This window comes from Nipponia nippon, unplaced genomic scaffold (genome assembly GCF_047370975.1).
Source record: "Nipponia nippon isolate SJK-2023a ecotype South Korea unplaced genomic scaffold, ASM4737097v1 scaffold_8, whole genome shotgun sequence".
Taxonomy (NCBI): Eukaryota; Metazoa; Chordata; class Aves; order Pelecaniformes; family Threskiornithidae; genus Nipponia; species Nipponia nippon.
This window is the reverse complement of record NW_028262402.1, coordinates 14,615,876-14,635,947: the sequence shown is the minus strand read 5'-3', so window position 1 is coordinate 14,635,947 and position 20,072 is coordinate 14,615,876. Positions and strand designations below refer to the sequence as shown.

Below are 20,072 nucleotides of genomic sequence, written 5' to 3'. Positions count from 1 at the left end.
TTGCGCCTTTAAAGGTCCCTTCCAACACAAATTATTCTATGATTCTATGATTTCTACAGCTTTACAGCGGATTAAAAGCATGTATCAAACAAGTGTACAGCTATGTTGTACCTTTATTTCCATGTGTAAGACATTTTCATTGTTCATGCAGGCTGTGTTACCGATAATACACTGCTCTGCTCTTTAATGAGCAGCATTTTCTCTCAAATCCACCATTCCTATAAGATCCAGAGCCACCTCCTTCATGTGTAAGGCTGCATGATCAGATCACCACATACCCTTAAAGGCATGTATATTCCAATATTTATTGACCTGATCCAGACTGAACCTGTTTTAGAAACAAAAGTAACCCGGTTGGTTTTAATATGGATAAAAAAGAGCTGCAGTGTTTTGGTCCCTGCCTCTAGAGGCAGTTGGTTCTTCTGCTCATATTTTTGAGATTACAACATTAAAACACAATGTTCACAGCAGACTTTCAGTTAACAAGGAAAATGTCATGGCCCGATAAAAATGGTCGTAGAGAGAGGGCAGCTCTGCGTGGGCTTTGTCTTACTGCAGGACAAAAGTGCTGTTGCTCTCTGGGGCTCTGCTCTTTCCATGTCACACACGGATGCTGGCTCTTTGCCTGGTTACTGGAAAACACCTGATGCTCTGCTGGTAAAATAAAACTAGCATTTAAGGGCAGAAGAAGAAGCCATCTCCAAGCACACTGTGCGGAGCTGGATGGGGCTAGAACAGCGGGGAATCATGAAGTGCTGGATGACTCCTGCTGCCTGTGCTATGCTTAGACTTGAATGGACTAATACTGGCTTAACCTCGTGTATGAAAAAAGGAAAAGCTGTGGGTCAGAGCAAGACCTAGTTGTGAGACCTCGATGGGCTTCTCAGAGCAGTAGGGGCTGAGAAAGCACGAAGCCCACAGGGAAGGCGTTCAGCCGGTGTCAGACCCAGATTGCCTCACGTCAGAAACCTCTCTGGCTGGCAAAGGGCAAACGCCCGCAGTCCCACCGGTGATCCTGCCCATTTCTCCTCCGCAGCATTTCACGGGGGAAGGAGATGAAACGAGAGGAGGGGGAAGCAGAGGGAACGGGAGCGGAGGGGTTAGGCAGGCAGACCCTGCTCTCTGACCCCTCCTGCCCCATCTCCCCTCGGGGGCCGGCTCGGGCCTGCCAGCATCGTTAGGACAATTAACAGACCCAGCGCCCGGTGCTGCCACCCGGTTTCCAGGCAGGGAGCTGGGCGGCCCCCGCACTTGGGTCTGACTGATTTCGGCTGGGGTGAGAGTTCACCAGGGAAACGGGCTGGGAGCTGTGGTGGCAGAGGGCTTCTCGGCTTGCCGGGAGGGCGCCGGGGCCCCCGCAGAGGCCGAGCCCGGAGCAGGGGCACGTAGACCCACTCCTCTCCTCCTCGTCACGGCTCGCCCGGCTCGGCCCGCCGGAGCGGCAGGGGGAGCTCTCGCCCGGCCTCCGCCGCCGGCCCAGGGCCGCGTCCTTCCCCGCTGAACCCCCGCCCACCTCCCTCCTCCCCGAACCGGGCAGGAGGAGAAACGCTATTGGCCCAGCCGGCCTCTTGACCCGCCTTCTTCCCGATCACGTGGCCTCCCGCTCGGCTTCAGCAGGGCGCGGCCCCCCGCTCCGCGGCCGGAAGCAGCGATCGGGGCGGCTGGGTGCGGCCTGCGCTGCCGGCCTCGGCCCGCGCGCGGCCCCCTCCCGCCATGCACCCCCGGCGCCCCGAGGGCTTCGATGGCCTGGGCTACCGCGGGGGTGGCCGGGAGGAGCCGGGCCCCGGCGCCAGGCCCTTCGGCAGCGCCTCGGAGCTGGGCCACTGGGTGACCAGCCCGCCCGACATCCCCGGCAGCCGCAACCTGCACTGGGGGGAGAAGACGCCTCCGTACGGGGCGGGGACCCCCCTGGGGGGCGCCGGCCTCAACGAGGAGCCCAACCTCGGGGCGGGCGGCCCCGGCGCCGGTAAGGGAGGGCCCGGCCCGGCCCGGCCCGGCGGGGCAGCCGGCTTCTCGCCGTTCCGCCCGTCCCTCGCTTGTTTCCGGCTCTCGCCCCTCCCCAGGCGGCGCCGCGGCCGCCCGTTAGCGGGTGACCCGCCGAAGCGGGCAAGGGCGAGCAGGCGGCGGCCATGGGCTGTGCCGCGGCCTGGCCGCGTCCGCCCGAGCGCTGCCCGCGTTTGGCGGCGTTGACCTCCACCGCGCCGGGCCCGGGCGCGTTGCAGCCGCGGCTGGGGATGCTGAAGCCCCGGGGAAAAAAGTCCTTTAGAAGAAAGAGAGAACCTGCTCCATCGCCTGTTGCATTCCGGCGCCTGCGTCGCTGTGTAGCACCACGTAGTTGCACGCAGATAGGATTGAGAGTGCCAGAACGCACCCTGCAGCTTCTAGTGAAGCGGTGTGTGGTCAGCGCCCCATTGCCCATGTAAACGATATCCTGCAGAAATACACCGTCTTCTGTAAGGGAAGGAAGTACCTTTGGGTCTTCCAGTATATTTTATTACTTAGTCAGCACTGATGTTTGCGATTCTGTGTCTCCTGGCTGCTTTATTGTTACATTGGGAAAGTACAAGGGATGCGGCATGAGCTGCCGAAGTAAAACCCCCCTCTGTGCACGGTAGTGCAGGAACCGTGCTCAACTAGGAGGGACCGTTCCTCGATGTAGAATTTGAGGAAGCAACTGTGTTGAAGTCTTTTCCAGTAATTGTTGGGAAACGGAGCAGAAACCCTCAGAAATACAGTATCTCTTTATGTCTTTGTGAAATCGAGGTGAATTAAGAGAAACTTGCTAAATCTAGGCTACTGAACACTGTCTCCTTTAATTAAAAGGATGTTCTGGAGCAGTTTATGTGCACTCGAGTATCAAAGTTTTATGAAAGACTAATTTATTTAAAACTGAATTGTATTAACGGGCGAGTCTTCTTTTGAATGTGCAGTGCAGTGTTTTTGTTCAGGTCTTACATGCATACAACCCTAGCTGGACTTTCATGTATGCAAGCACTACTTAAAGCACCACTTAAATGCTCTTAGATACTTGGACTCTACCTTTTTTTTTCCTTATCTACTCATGAAGGGTATGTTGATTCTGCATTTTGGAGAACTGGTAAGGAGTTGCTGTATTGCTGAGTGCAGCTTCTGCAAGTGGAGAGAGTCTTATCATTCCGCTCAGGAGGGTGGCCACGTCTGTGTGGAGCTCCACTGATGTTACTGGCATTGCCCATGCTTACAGCCTGCTTGCACCCTGATGATTGTAGGGCTGAGCATTAATTTGCAGTTGCCTTTACAGTTCTGATACTTTTCTTAAAATCTCTTCTGATGATTCCCAATGTGTAAATGTCGGTCTGGTAGCAAACAACAGAGAATTGAACCCATTACTCTTGTTGCAATTTTAACAGTTCTCTACTAACTAGATTTTTGCAAAAGAGTGGAGATAAATAACTGACTTCAAAATTTGTATCATGTTGATCTTTGTTACGTCATCAATGGTGTTTTGTGTTACTTTTCCCAAACCCAAAGTTTCTCTCTTTTTGCTGTTTTTGGTTTTAAAATTAATTTCACCTCAGATATCTAAATTTATGTTTCAGAATTACTGTAAACTGTCACGTATGCTAAGTTTTTCAGTTTTTGTTTTGAGTTAGATTTTTTTAGATATTAAAATGTTCTCTGTTTTACTGTTCATTTTGTCTTTTTTCTTTTCCCTGTAGCTGCTTTGAGACAAGAATAATTTTATTTATAGAAGTATGTACAAACTGAAATGCAGCCCAAAGTGCAAATATTCCGGGGGGAATCATTTTTTTAACATCATCTCTTGCCGAGTTGCCATAAATGTTGTGGTTTAGTGCTTGTAATTTTCTGAAGCAAGTACAGTATAAAATTAGTTTTTCAGATCATCTGTATGGCCTTTTCTCCTACTTTGTGATTATCACTGCTGCATAATCTTTCCTTTTTTTTTTTTCCAGAGCAATTGAACAGATTTGCAGGCTTTGGTATTGGCCTTGCAAGGTAAGAGTTGTGTAATAATTTTCAGTGATAACGAAGTAGTAAAGGAATAGTTGTCTTATGATACCTATGTACACTTTTGTGTTGTGTTTTTATGCCAGTAGACTTAGGCAGTTGAAATGCCTTTTGAAACCTACTACTTCAAATCCATGTAGGTTTCTGTTGTCTATAACTGAAGTGTTTCTCAAAATTGCTTAATAAGCAGTGAATGTAAGAAACGTATTTTTGTATGGTATGCCCAGGATATATGTACCCTGTCAGAGCAATCTGAAAATAACACCAGAAAACTGTTTTCACGTTTGCCACTTTTATTAATATTTTTAGGTAGTGCGAATGTTTCCTAAGAAGGTGAAAATGTCTTCAAGTATATTATCACAGTATCCTGGAATAGTAATGTTGATCTAGCTGAGTGGTCCGATAACCGTTTTGTTCTTTATTATGGTGACACTCATTATTGGTAGTATTTTTAAGAAAGTGGTGGACTTTGATGTGCTTAATAACATTTTCAGAGCTTAAATTGTCAAGTGTAAGGATCATAAGCAAGGGATTTTTTTGTAGGATGCCTGCTCAGTCACCTGATAAGGTTTTTCTTGGTTGACATACTGAGACACCTTGTGAAAGGGTGGAACCCCTTGATGAGCCTGTTCAGTTTGTTAAAAGAGAGTTATTGGGGGGAGGAGGAAGAACTAGCCCCCTCAAATGTGTGAAGAGTTGTTTGATTTCTTTCCAACCTTATCAAGCTGAATGAGCTCAGGAGAGTACCAGCAAAGGAGTGGAGCCATAGAGCAGGAATACGTTGATCTCCTTCAGGAGCAGAGAGATGTTAGCGTGGCTCAGTTGTCCTTTTGAACTGTATGCTTTGATTTAATCAAGTGTGAGAAAGTTTTCCACATCCTGAGGCCCATGGCCACTAGGACTAAAATCAGCACGTGGTTTTGGAAAAGAGAGCTAATAAACATTGTACCATTGCTGAGAGCAATTCTACCTGCTTCTGCTTTTGCATTTGTACCAGATCACTTGTCAGACACACACGGTTCAAGTCAGAAATCTTGTAGAAAACACCCAAAAGAAAAGGTTAGTTTTTGTGAGGTGAACTGAGTTGACTACCAGGAGGGCTTAAGAGATAGCAGCTGGAATACAAGGAAAGTTTCACCTCTTTTGGTAGCAGCAAACTACTAATTAGCTTAATAGTTATAAAACTGCAAGCTCAGTACTTTTCTGTGTCAATTAGTACTTGTTTCTCTGGAGTAAAATCCCCATAAGAGACCTACCGCAGATGATCCCAGGTTTGAACCACATACAGGTAAGTACTCTGATGACTCAGGCACTTTGAGATGAAATGAAAAGTTGCTTTGCATGTCTGTGACCAGAAATCCTGCTTTAGAACTAAGAAAACTTTCCTATGAAGGTTTGATTTGAAATACCATTGATTTGAAATACCATTGATTGAAATACCATTTCTGGGGGTGGAGGGAGAGTTGGTTTTGGGTGGTAGCATTTTCCGATTAAAAAAATGTCAGCTGTTAGTACCAATCCTCTGGCCTTGCTCATGGGAGTCTTGATTAATAATATGGTATGTGGAATTCACACAAAACTGGGAACGAATCCTTCCTCTGGTCGGTTTTGTTCCCTCATATTCTGCAGAGGGAAAGTTTAAGAAATTTAGTATGTTGTTTTCCCTATAAAAATACCTACATACTATATAGAGATATATATATATGTGGGCTTTTTCATAGTGAGTGTATGTGTCAGGTTTTTTGATAGTTATTCCTTTATAGTATTGGCTGGCTATCAGGTAGACACCCAAAATGCTTCATTAATTCACTAGATAATGTATAGTTTTTCCAAATACTGATCTAATGTTGTTAGAGAAAAATAACAAGCCTTTTCTAATAAATTTATGATGGCTTCCCATGCTTTAAATACACTTTTGTTTTAAAGCCTATTTACAGAAAATGTATTGGCACATCCTTGCATTGTTCTACGTCGTCAGTGTCAGGTATGTCTTTTATATTACCTCTTCCAGTCAGAGCTCCTGTGTACTATGATATTTCTGTGCTTTCATACTCTGTAGAGTATAGGGAAGCTTTCCAATTCTTAGGAAGACACTGCTACATTAACATGTTTTGATTTGTAGCATATATGTTTTCCATTCTGAAATTTAACTTACCTTGAACATTCTTATTCTTTTGTTTTTGGGGCAGTGGAAAATGAATTACAGCAAGTGTTTCAGAGTCTGCGTAGCAACTTCCAGATCCCCATTTACAAGCAGGATGCTTTGTTTCCAATATCTTCTGGTTTCTGCTTGCTTTATTTTCAGCATACAAATATGTAAAAGTTCTGTTTCCCTAAATTTCAGTGAGAATTTATTCATATTTTGGTCACTATAGCTGACCTTTACAGAGATGAAGTCCTTATTTTGGAAGTGCTTTTTCCTTTAGAGTTGTAACATCTGCAAGTATGTTTGTAAAACTGCCATTATTTATATTTTTTAACAGGTTAACTATCATGCTCGGAATTATCATCTCACTCCGTTTACTATTGTCAATATCATGTACAGCATCAATAAGACACAGGTCGGTATTTGGTGTCAGGCTGTATCTGAGCAGTGAAAGTTACTATAGCACATATGTACAGTGACATCTTTAACTCTTTATGTAACTGGTGGTTAAAAACATGGCCATTGTAAGGGTTTGTTATTTTTATGGTTGCAGAAATGTTTCAAGAAGATAACTATAATTTTTTTTTAGTAGTATAGTATTCAGTGGGGAAGACTTGCAGATGTTAGAAAACAAAAGGTCCCTCAAAACTGATTTTTTTCATGAGGATTCTGAAAAATAATTAATCTTTATGTGGATAAAGAGATTAGGCAAATGACTACTTCCAAAGATAATATTGCATGAATTACCAATTCTGTATGGGAATGGCAATCCTGAAACTCAGATCAGAGGACAGTAAGAAAACACTTTCTGGATTTCTTACGCATGTACTTAAAATCACAAGCTCTTTTTGCCCGTAGAAAATGGTGTTAAGTTTATAATACACAGTATTAACAGTGAAAGATATGCCTCCAAAATTGTTGACAACTCTTTGAAATTATTGAAGAACAAAAGTTTCTTCAGAGTTGAAAAGTTAGTTGTCCCCTGAATTTGATGATAGTGAAGTTTAATGGTAGAATTGTAGCCCTGTGCGGTCTGAATTTGCTGAAACTTCATAAAAATTAGTAAGATGAGAAGACTTTTGAGTTTTATGTTGCATGAACCAAAATGTTGCATATTTCAAAACACAGGGTCCAAGAGCTCTCTGGAAAGGAATGGGCAGCACTTTCATTGTTCAGGGCATAACCCTGGGAACAGAAGGCATCATCAGCGAATTTACACCTTTGCCAAGGTATTGCATGCTTTTCTTACTGCTTCTAACAATTCAATCATCAGTTGTTGACTTATATTCAAAGTGTTAGAAATGTAAGGCTGTTTGAAAAATTTTGCTTTATTACAACAGTCACACATTGAATAGGCTTTTTCAGCATGGTGTAATTGTCTTGGCAAAGACAACCTTGTAATTAATAAATAGTGAGACACTCTTTCTGGAAGCTTTGTATGTTTGGTCTGTCTGCCTACTGGTCTGAGTATAGCAATAATGTAGCAAATTGATCTTCAGGCTAATTCTACTGTAATAAAAGAATTTATAAGTTTCTTCCTATATTTTGGTTTGTATTGTGTGCTACTAGCAAATACCATGTCTAAAGTAAAGTCCTAGTTTCATTAATCTAAATACAGAAAACTCAGATGGCTAATGAGCCAGCACTGACATCTTGCTGAATATTTTTACTGTCTTTAGGTGAGAGGACAGAATGGCCTGCATTAATAAATGAGAAGACATGGCAAATAAGAGTATGTGGCTGTCAGCTTTGTCTTCTCTCTTCCTTTAGCAACAGCTATGTTTACATTGTTCAGTATTCTCATAATAAAGGGGTTACAACTAAAAATGAGTGACTTCATTTAAAGAGATATTCGCTCATTTGAGTATCACTGTGTCCATCTTCAGCTATAGTAGCTTAGTAATAATTTTTTATTTTGATTTGTGACTCTGCCTGGTTTTTATGCTGAACTTTAACTCCAGGATTATGGTAAAACATTGTGATGTCTTTCTGCTTTGAGATACAAGTCTAATAAAGAATTTTTGTCTGAAGACTTTTATCAGTGTTTTGTTTTATAAAGGTCCAGAGCTAATAGTAAGGGCTGACAGCTGTAATAATATGTATTGTCAGTTTTGTTACAGTTATTTTAAGAGTGAGCAGGTTGTGTGAGAGAGTTTATTAGGTAAAGTAACTAAAACTTTTAGGGAAATGTGAGGAGACTGTGAGATAATTAAAAGTTAGGAAAAGATACTTAACAGTTGCAGGGCACACACTGAAGCCAGTAAAATCATAAAGACCTGCCTTGGAAAATATATTAGGGAGGCAGGCAAGTAGTCAGGTTTAAGGCTGGTTAAGCTTGAATGGACCAGTGTGCTTGAGAATCATGTTAGCTTTCAGAAGAGACGAGTGCCTATTTTTAATGTGTGGACAGAGACCAGGTACGTAGGGGACATGGAAACTGACCTGGTTTTAAAGATAAGAAATGTAGGCAGGCTGAATCAAACTACTATTATGATGTGTGCATGCATACTAATAAAAGTATATCTTTGCAGGTTCTGGCATTCGTCAAAAGCATTAGCAAAAGCATTTCATAATTGAATTGTGTGGAGTGTGTATTTAAGCTTTTTGGTTCAGCTCTGTCTCATACATAACTGGAATTTTCAGGCATACACTTTCCTCCAAGTGTGACTTCTTGTTCTTGTTTTTAAATACTGCTGTAGGGGATGCTTAAGTTCATGAGATGTGATATAGTGTTTATATTTTCATAGTTCCAGTTTCTGTCCAATGTAAGCAAGGATTTTCTTCTTGTGGGCCAGTTGTTCAGTAGTTTGAAAAGTAACGTGGTGCCGCTGCTAAAAGAAGCGATCCTTTCTGCTAATACCTGCTCATTCCTTCCTCAGTGCTACCCGCATCCTTGTGCCAAGACAGTATGTGAACAGTCACAAAATGAACTGGACTGGGGAAGTGATCTGACTAAAATGGTTGTCTTGTATGTGCACCACCCCATGCAGTTTTCTGCTGGATGCTCTCCCTTCCTTTTTAATGGTAGCATGTGTATTTGGGCTGTCACACAGAAGTGAAGGTGATTGCTTATAGCAGCAGTGCCAGCAAGTCTGATTTAAAAGGTTATTTAACTACATTATCAAGCTCCAAAGAACACAAGGATGTGAGATGTCAATCCCAATTCTATATCACAGTATCATAAAAGAATCCCTCTGGTTTAGGAGAGGGGCCCAGAAATGGGCGTTAACGATTTTGTGGCAAATTGAATGTGGTTCTGTGCTAGACAAACTCATTCCGTAATTGTTCTTCCACTGCAGGAATAGTTATACCTAGTGGATTGACCGGTTAGGCTTTCACACATTAGTTTGGCTGGTTTCATTTTCCACATCTTTTAAGTATTACAGCTCAGTGGATGTGATCCAAGTGTCTGAAATACATAATGGTAAAGGATCTTCCCTTCCTCTTTAGTGGCTGACCTATGTATTTAGGAAAGTGATAGCTACTAGTAACACACAATTCTTCAGAAAGAGTGTTTCCTTTTTTGGATTAAAGTTGTAACTACAGGCAGTGGGTGAGTGCAATTCCTGGACAAGAATTGAACCTGAACACTTTATAGCTTACTATTAAAAATGCATCGTCTAGTGTGTACAGCATTTCAGACAGAAATATCTCTACCTCATAGTTAGAGTATTTACCAAACATATGGTAAATACGTTTGGTATTTTAATGGTATCTTGAACTAGGTGGGATTTTCTGTTAAGCGGAGTGTAGTTAACGTTTACTGTTCATATTTTGAAGTGTCTAACTAGAAAATACTACTTTAAGAGGATTTTTTTTTAAAGTCACCTTTGTGTTAAACACATGGGTTTTCTTTTGTTTTACCAGGATATGCTAAAGACTGATCATAAGCCAAAAGACTTGAGTTAAGTTTGTACAGAATTACTATGCAGCTTCTAGTCCGACCTATTGTACTTGACTTGGTCTTATCTGTGTCAGAATGTGATCTAGGTTTTCAGGAAAGAAACAACAACTGGGTAAACATAACCTCAGAGAACAGAAAAAGCATAACCAAACCAAAACATAATAAAAAAACTTATGTTGATAAAGGAAAACTATTGAGATTTTAAAATAATCCAATATTGCCTGAAAATGGCTTTATGAGTTAGTACATAAGGATGCAAAATAAATGCAAAACACTAAAGCCAGCAGCTGTGAGAGCTGCAGACACCTTATTAATAATTGAAAGCTTTTTTGGTAGAATATCTATCAGGCCTGAATAACTTTTAAAAGTTAGGTATGATTTATTAAATGTGTAGCTGATACGTCTTTCCACTATGGGAAATTCTGCAGCGTAAGCCGATAGTAGAACACCAATATGAAAACTGGGTGTTGATACCCATGGAAGAAATGCTTGAGAATAAGGTGTTCTTATCCATGTTAAGGCAAATACTTTTTCTTTTTAGGGAGCTTTCACATAAATGGAACCTCAAGCAGATAGGTGGACACCTCCTACTCAAAGGGTAAGAATAGCATGTATTACTACCTTATGTCTTATTATCTAAGCATTAATAAAACTCCTACATGTACATTAGTTTAATCTGCAGCTATGGTTTCTTGGCAGGGTGCTAATAGTAATTTTCAAATCTTTTTTTTCTGAACAATCTTGATTGCATACACCACTTTCACAGATTGTTTGCTCTTACTAGATCCTTGTGTCTGTATGAAACCTGTCTAATTTAAAAGATTAGATTCTTTTAGTAATTAAATTATGATATCTAAGAGACTTGAATCAGTCTGGTCACGTGGAAATAGAATTTAACAGAACTCCAGATCTCAACTTGATGTGCATTTTGATAATTGAGTTATGGTTTGTTAATTTTCTCTCAGGCATGACTTGGTAGATAACTTTATCAACTTCCAGGTGCATACTTGGCTAAAATGATAGTATTGGCATGACCTTAATTCTTATCTTGTTAATTTCCACAGTTTAACACATGTGATAGCAATGCCTTTTTATTCTGCGAGCCTGATTGAAACTGTGCAGGTAACTTACATACATTTACAACATTTTAAAAGATACTGTTCTTCTCTTTATAGATTAGATTATGTGGAGAAGCCAGTCTTTGGTTTTCGATTCAGGTTTATGTTGCAGTAGTTGCATTTGTTATGCTTGAGGCTTTATGACTTGTTAACTGAGATAAAATCTATTTATTATGATGGGTCTATTAGTTGCACTATCTTAAGTCTAAATCTAGAATTAGAAAGGACATTTAATATAGATAGGTGGAATATGTCGTCTATGAAATAAGGACAAGTTACATCTATATGTTCTAGCAGATAAACCGTAAAGAAGTTTTTCTCATATAAAGGTTTTAAAAGGCTTGCTAGGCAAGTTGTTGCGGTGACCTCTTCCCCTGTAACAACTATAAAGCTTTGTTTCGCTAGAAGACTGAACTCTACTATTTCAGGGCTGCTTTCATTCAGTCAGCTTTTTGCTTTTAAATTTTCATCTAGTTCTTCCTTAGCCATGAAAATAAATATCTGGACCTGTCACTTAGGATGCAGCTCAACTTCTTCTCTAACTGTACAGAGTAACCCATAGCACTGTATTGCGGATTGTCTTTCAGGGAATTGTTGCATCTCTGGAGAAAGAGACAAGGTTTAGCTATGCAGAAGTGGTCCAGGGTAATTCTTCCAGCTATCTCTATATAATGAGTTACTCTTAATTAACATGATAGTATCTTTGTGCAGCTAATGGGACTCTTACTGTAAAGTGAGCTGTCATGTGGAGGGTGGTGCAAAATAGTCATTCATGTTGTTCAGTCATCAAAATAATAATTTTCATTCATAGCATAGACAAGTTTTAAGTACTGTCAAGACTGATTTAGAGCCAGTTGTTTAAACCTACAGCTCAGCTGCTGGTGTATGTCTACAAAATGGTGCTTTTGCCATGGAGAAGAGGCAAATAAGGCTGACTTCTAGAGTTTCTTAGTTTCAACATGTAGTTTAGAGGCAGGTACTCTTAAGGGACAGGGTTATGCTCTGTGCAGAGGATCCAAACTTAAAGGAGCCAGAAGGTATGAGGAAGGCTGTTCTGTCTGAACTGGCCACATTATGGACTAACAGGACAGGTGAGATTAAACATCTGTGCATGGAAGTATGTAGATAGACTGGCAAAACAAAATTCGCATTCTCTAAACTTACTCTGTATTTAAGAAACCCTTTTCCTCTCTCCTGTTGAATTATTTTGAAAATAATGTTCCATAAATCCAGCTTGAGTGGATCTTTTGAGCTTGTGGAAGCCTTGGGAAGATTTAATCCATCTTATACTGCAAAGCTGACTTAGGAAACTATTTTATGTCCTGGGGAACAGCTTTGCCCTGAGCATGCTGCAATCCTGGAACTAGAAACAGCGGTAGAACACTGTTCGTGTTTCTTGAGTTCATAGCAGGCCACAGAATGGAATGTTTTATTCGGGTATCTTACTGCTTGTATTTTTGTCTGAAAGGCTGTTATCTGTGGTGTTGGACATGGGAACATATTTACCAATAGATGATAAAAGAGAGCATGATTTAGAGCCTTTAGAGCATGATTTTGCAAGCCTTCTGCTTGCAAAATAAGTAATAAAATTTCTTTGCTAGGAAGCAGCTTAATAGGAAGACAATCAAAAAGCCAAAACAGCAACTACCCCAGCCTTTTAGATAGGTGATCATCTCTGTAAAGCATTACTTATGAAAATAATTCCAGTGAGATCTGAGGAGTTTAGGCTTAGTAGGTTCAGCTGCGTGCAAGTATTTTACTGAACAGGTGTATATATGCTGTATGAAATGTATTCTCCAGTTCCTGGAAACATCATCACGAGCTTTCTGATTAGAAACACAACAGAGGTAATGACAGCATTTGTGAAGACTCAGTTTGTGCTATATTAATCGGTGCAGAGAGGCAACTTGGCTTATCAGGTTTACATTATATTCCTGTGCTGCAAGAGGGTGATGACCAATAACAAACTATAGAAGTTAGAGATTGTGGGATTTGTTAATAACAGTTTTATACTAACTTTGATTGTCTTAATTCTGATAAACCATACTGTTCAAAGTATTAGTTTGACACAGTTCTCCAAGTAAATATATTTCCTCAAAATAACTGTAAATGGTAGAAAATTGTAGCTGTCACATTACTGTTTTTCTCTTTAACATTTCAAACCACATGGTGGCGTGTTTGACGAAAGCAGGCACAGTTTTGAAGTACCATGACTATAATGATATGGGGAAGAAGAGGATTCAGGGGTTATGATGCTTAACGTTTACCTGAAGTCTAGAACAACATTATATTCTCAAGTATTTGAGCTAGTTTCTCTTCTGTGCAGACTGACCATGAAGGCTTTGCAGGGTGTTAGTCCTTCCCCAGAGTACTGAGGAATGTTCTGGTGGTTTGACCTGGCAAGAGGTCAGGACGCGGCCAGCATGGACTGAGAGACTTAGGATTTGGGAGTTCTCCACAATGCCCGAATTTTGGATGTAACAGAGATGATAAAACACTGAGTTTGTATAAGTATTAGAAGGGGAAACAATGTCTTTAGCTTAATTCTACAGTCATAGGTGGAGTATAACAGAGTAAATAATTACTAAGTGAATTCTTTATTTTCACTACATGAACAAAATAATTATCTCTTTCCTAAGAGGCAGCATGGGTGAAGAGTGCCATTTGCCAAGATGCAAATAATGGAATGGAAGTGTTCAGAGCTGAACCTACTAAATTAAAATTAAAAATGATCTTTCAACTCAACTTTAGTTACGGAAGTCTTTTATTATGCTCATTCAAGTTCAAAGACTAGAGTTATAGTCCTTAAAGAAAAGGCTTTTAAATTAGATAAATACTTTCTGGCATTTTGCTCCGGAAGTAGGCATTTTCAGTACATGATGGTTTTGCAGACTGATATTTTCAGTAGTAGGCTGAAAGTTGAATTTCTTTGGTAGTAACACAATTAACTGAAATGTATGTTAAATAAAGGCTCTTTAAGATGGGTTCATTTTTTAAAAGCAAGTTTACTTGAATGCTATCAAGAGTGTTAGAACAAAGATTTATATCAACATATCTCTGTAGATAAGATAGCATGCAAATGTTTAACTCTGTTCCAAAGTTCATCAGTGATAAAGTGTCAAAGTGGATGTCAGCGTGGTTCTGAAATGGGCAGCACAAGTTGTAACTATTCCTTTGTGCTTGTAGAGCGAAATAATTCGAGATAATCCTGGCATCCTGGACTGCGTGAAAGAAGGAATCGGCAGAGTTGTAGGCATGGGAGTACCCCATAGCAAGCGTCTCCTTCCTCTGATGGTCTTGACGTTTCCAACTGCTCTACATGGAGTTCTTCACTACGTCATCAGTTCCATCGTCCAGAAGCTTGTTTTGTTTGTTCTGAAAAGGGATAATTCCCACAACCTTCCAACTGAGAGCTCCACTTCTGTGCAGAGCATGCTGGATGCGTATTTTCCAGAACTTATTGCTAGCTTTGCTGCTAGCCTTTGTGCTGATGTCATGCTCTACCCACTGGAGACAGTTTTACACCGCCTTCATATTCAAGGAACACGCACAATAATTGACAATACAGACCTTGGCTATGAAGTGCTTCCAATCAATACTCAGTATGAGGGAATGAGAGACTGCATAAATACTATAAAGCGGGAGGAAGGAATGCTAGGTTTTTATAAAGGATTTGGAGCTGTTGTAGTACAGTATACCTTGCATGTGGCAGTTTTACAGCTTACCAAAATTATTTACTCAACACTGCTTCAAAATGTTTCTTAATCTGTTCAGGTGTGGATCTAGCGCAGTGGACATGATTGACTTACTAACCTTATTGTTTAAAATGGCTTATAAAATGAAGTTCGAAGAATCTACTCTGTGGATTCTCCTTACACTGTAAAACAACTTGTTTTAAAAATGGGGATATAGATGCCTAAGTGTAACTTAAAAAGTACTGTTTAAATTTAAAATTATAGACACAAACTGAATATATAGTGTGCAGTTATACAGAAGGGAATTGGATTTCAAATGTGGTTGCAGTGAAGATTTACGTTTCCTCTTACCAGTTAACTGATTTAAGGAATGGATATGAATTCTCAGTATCTTCTTTATAAACATCAATCTGATATTTAATTTGGACTGCTAGCCAGTTCAAAGGAATTTATTTTCATAAGTTGTAAGAACTTGCAAGTGTGAGACTGATGGGTTTACTGGTCTTTTAAAAATATTTTCAGCTTCACTGTTAATGGAGCTGCGAGCAAAATAGAAACTGTAAAAGTAACTTAAGTAGACATAAATGTCGTAATTTACAGGTACGTAGGAGACTTCTTACTTTGCTGCAGTGTGGCAGAAGATGATGAAGAATCTTTTGCTTTGTACAAAATAACAAAAACTTGGGTTTGAGCAAAGTTGCACAGAATGCAGATTTGGCTGTCTTGCAGTTTGTTTGCAAGGCTTACAGTAACTAAAATGTGTGAATAAAGCAAATTAGAAACTGATGTGTGCATGTGTAAGTGCCATTTTTAGTCGACTTTCCACTCATAACTTCAGGGTTTAGTTTTACTCTGCTACTTCATATAAGAGTAGAATAATCTTACAAATGTATGTAGTATCAGTGTTCAAAGTGTATAGAAAGTGTGAAAAGTTAATTGGCTATTTGTAGAGTTTCTTTTGTTAGATCAGAGAGGTATGTACACAATTATCTACTTACTATTTAGCACTGATGTCCATTTAAAGTCTCTGCTGGATATTTTGTGGAGCAGAATGAAGTCTGTTTATGTGCAAGCAAACTACTGAAATGTACCATTTTCACCCTCTTCCCCTAGTAAATCAAGACTTTCAGTCTGAAAATGAGTTCTGACCATTCTAAATAACTTGGTTCTTCTTGGTTTCATCAGTAAATATCATGAAAGTTGGGGGGGGGGGGGGAGGATAATTTTTAGCAAATAAAACAAGCATGTGGAGAGTCACTTTTAAATTATATGAGAGGCTGCTGCCCTTTTCACACTTCCATGTGGCAAGTCTATCTTTGTGAATACTGTAAACTTATGTGCATTTTAATCATTAATCATTGTATAGCGGTTGTCACTTATGGAAAGTAGCCATGGCAAAATAATGAAAAGGTGTTACTGTTCGTAAGTTCTGACTTTCAATCATTTGTGGGTCTACTTTGCTATTATTAATCTAACTTTCATGTATTTTAAATGCATAAGTGTTGAAATGGAAAGTATAGTGAACTTGGGAACCAGTTTTATTTTGAAATATTGTTAATTGCAAATTTAGTGTATAGAATGGAAGCAATGAAATAAAATGAGAATTCACTGTAAATATTTTGAAGTAATTCACTGAAGAGGCATGTAAAGGAATCCTGATTTCTGTGTTATATTTTATTGTATAGGCTTCAGAGTGGCTTTTTCAAATTCCTCAACTTTCCTAAGTGCAAGAAACAACATGCAAGAACTTGGGTGAAATATTCAATTCCAGGCTTGTATTTTTGAAATTTCTATGAGTATGAAGACAGCCATATTAGAGAATCATCCAGAGAGGAAAGGATCTTGGCAGGTCGCCTAATCTAAATTCCTGCTCTAAGGAACAACAGGACAAGGACAACATTGACTTCAGACCAGATTGTGCAGGCCCTTGTCCAGTCAAGATTTTCATTCCAACTTTTAATGCATAAACCCAGCCTTTTTAAAGGTGTTAAATTCAACTGAAGCCAACTATTTAATCACAGTTGCCTTGAAGTAGTAACCAAGTGCATGTTGGAGACCAACACTTGCAGATGTATCAGTGAAATTCGGCGATAATGTTTTTCTAGGAATAAAACTTTAGGGAAGGCATTTTGTCATAGGAAATGGAGGACCTGCCTTTATATATTCTGCGAAGGGGAAGATAGTGACTGCTCAGATCAGCACTAGATATTTTGTTAGAATATTAACGTGTGTCAAACACTCTTGCTTTCGTTGCTGACAGTTTTAGGGTTCTAGTCTATGCCAGAGCCTCAGATCTGTAACTTTAAGCAGGGTGAGAAAGAATGCTGTCAACTTACAGCAACTGTTCTGCAGTAGAAAAGCCATTTGCTTTGGGCTATTCTTTTTTGGTCCTCTTCCCATCAGTTAGAATGAACATGTTTTGATTCTTCATGTATACTTGCTTTACCTTCCAAAAGAAGTAATACTCTGCTCTGTTCAGAGTTGCTATTTTTGCCCATGCATAAATGTGAATGAATGTGGGTGAAAAAAACTTTTTTAACCTTTTTAATCATAAATGTACTGTTAATGTATTTGGTTTTCATTTGGATATTAAATCTACGTACTCAATTTTTAGCTCAAATGAGTGATCAATACATGGCTTCAGCAGGATATGCCACTGAAAACTACAAAATACTGAATTGCTGTAGAAAGTTTTTAATTTTCTGGAATATGAGAAGTTCTTATGCACTCTAGTCTTCCTGATACAAACTTAATTCCTTTTTGTACATTGTTTTTCTGTCTTTTTTCATTTTTAAAGAAGAGAGGTGATTTCAAGAAGAGAAATGTTACTGAAGACAGACAGACTCAGTGTAATGTTCCCACCCAGTGAAGAATTACTTGGCTTCTTACCCATGCTTCTTAAAAGGCAAGCCTTGATGTGCAATAATTGACAGTAGACCAGGCAGGAAGCTTTGAGTATATGAGGCCTGCTGGAAACCATTGCAATTAACTGTCTGTGTTGCTTCACAGACTGCCTTAGATCGAGCTTGACTTTTGATTGTGTTACAATAAAGCTTTTAGATCTGGTGTTGGTGCGAGTACTACATTCTTCAGCAAGGTTCCAGCTACATTCAGTCCTTTTAGGAGGTCTGCTGTGGGGCATGCATGAGTTGATTGAGCTCTAGGTGCTGTCCATAATACTTGAGATTTGCAGTGTGTTTTACGGATTTATGCAGAATTCATTAAGACTCAAATTATATGCTTTCCTTAGTTCTCCTGAATTTAGCAGAAAGTTCAAAGCAAGTATGTAAGCTAATCCCCTTCTTGCTGCTTGTGCCATCTGAGATGGTCATTCAGCTGGATACACGCCTTCAGCTACAAATATAACCAATGCACGTGGTGTAAATGAAGCCTGTGTTTGCATGAACATACAAGTTCTTGCTGTGCTCTGAAATTTTTGTTGGTATAATTCAGGGTTAGCAGTAGTCACTTTAAACCTATTTGCCCTTTCAATGATGTCCAAGGAGAAGGGGTCGCACACTAAATTTTTCTACTAAATGGTTGTTGCTAAGAGATTTTAGGGCAGCATATAAGGGCAGCATTCCCTCACCTCTGTGGGAAGAGAGGTGGTAACAAAATGTGAATAAACCATTTGTCTAGTTTTGTTATAGAAATGTAATACATATCTCCAGCTGGGGCAAGAAGATAAGGTCTTTATTTAATCAAGAAGTAGTAGCATCTGTGTTTTAAAAGCAAATCTGATTTTAAGGAGTTGGATAAAAGTGGATTTTCAGATTTTTTTTGATGGAACAAAGGCAATTTGCTCTTTACCTTCAGGACTCTAGCCTCCCTGCAGGCAGTCTGGCAGATTGTGAACAAAATTTGAGGGTGGGAAAGAAACAGTATTGAAAATGGAATGTAGGAATTGACCAAAAATGTAGATAAAAAGAACTTGACGATTAATGTTCTCAATTGCAACATATTAATAAAATAAAGTAGACATGTCCAAATGTTAGTGTTTATGGAGCATTTCATTTGGAAGTCTGTTTCTGTCTTTACCTTTCAAACGGTGTTTGTAAAGATAAGTTAAAATCACAAAACGTTTTAAGCCCAACATACCCCTTTTTCCCTGTGATACTTTGAAATTAACTCAACTAAAAAGTCAGGTATTCTTTCAGCTTTTTCAATAGGAAAAAAAAAAGCCATCTACATCTTCCCTTCAAGTCAAGGCAGCCGTTCAATGGATGTAAATACAATTATACAGCAGTCCAATACTGCAGTTACAGATTTTTTTTTTATTATTATTATTTAAACTGCTAATGAGTTGGCTGCAGTATGCACTGCCTGTGGCAGCTTGATCTGGATGAGATAACATCACTCTTCCGTTGTTTTCAAAGTGTAGGGACAGAAAGTGACTTGTGCCCACCAAAGTAATAAAATCAGAAGGGTTGGTTTAGCTGTTACCTGAAATTCTGAGTCTTGCTTTTATTTCACAGCCTTAAGCTTGGCACTAAGCCAAGTCCAGAACAAAAGGACTTGTTGGGCAGGACTTGACTCTGTTCTGCATAGGCATTTCATGTCTTTGCCCAAACTGAATTTCTAGAGGCAACAGGCTTATACATTGACATTCCTGATTCTTGGTTTTAGGGTACCTCCAGAAAAGAAAAACAGTAGATTTGCTTTTACTGCAACAGTGAGCGTAACTCACTGAAGTTTTTGATCCCTGAAATAGAATCCTGAATTTATGTATGTAATATTTGAGCCTTCAAGCATGTTGTGTAGGAATAAGCACCAATATGCACACTTGCCTTGATTCCCAGCTCTTAGCTGGTAGCAGCTCTTTTCAGTACCATTCAAAATGGGTATGACACTTTTGATGTCCATACAGACCACTGACGTGTTTTATGGTCTCTACAGGTATCAGTCTAAACCTGTTGAGAAGTCGAAGCACAGGCAGGATTTTCAGAGACTCTTACCCATGGCCTAACTTTATGTATGCAAAATGAGGCTGAAGAAAAAAAACAAACGAAGGCAATGGGAAAGAGGATTCCTGAAACTACGTATGTGCTTACCAACGTGAGCACCTTGACGAGGAGGTACATGTCACTTTAACAGCGATTTGAGCACAGTGGAGGGAGGGAGACAGTTTCTCATGTAGCTATGTGTGTTTCAGGAGCTTAAAAATGCCTACAGTGTTTTCTTTCAAGGGTAGAGGGTTTTTT

General features: G+C 39.8%; 1 protein-coding gene across 2 annotated transcripts; it reads left to right on the top strand.

The window, feature by feature from the left end:
- The first annotated feature begins 1,609 nt into the window (after positions 1 to 1,609).
- On the top strand, positions 1,610 to 15,657 carry SLC25A46 (solute carrier family 25 member 46). 2 transcript variants are annotated; one of them, XM_087742045.1, is made up of 8 exons: positions 1,610 to 1,966; positions 3,954 to 3,996; positions 5,935 to 5,992; positions 6,492 to 6,569; positions 7,283 to 7,383; positions 10,600 to 10,656; positions 11,123 to 11,180; positions 14,363 to 15,657. In XM_087742045.1, the coding sequence occupies exons 1-8, from the start codon at positions 1,714 to 1,716 to the stop codon at positions 14,939 to 14,941; spliced, it is 1,227 nt and encodes a 408-aa protein (XP_087598171.1). In that variant the 5' UTR covers positions 1,610 to 1,713; the 3' UTR covers positions 14,942 to 15,657. The 2 variants fall into 2 exon arrangements, with proteins under 2 accessions (XP_087598171.1, XP_087598172.1); XM_087742046.1 differs by lacking the exons at positions 1,610 to 1,966; positions 5,935 to 5,992 and adding an exon at positions 1,986 to 2,392.
- The last annotated feature ends 4,415 nt before the right edge of the window (positions 15,658 to 20,072 follow it).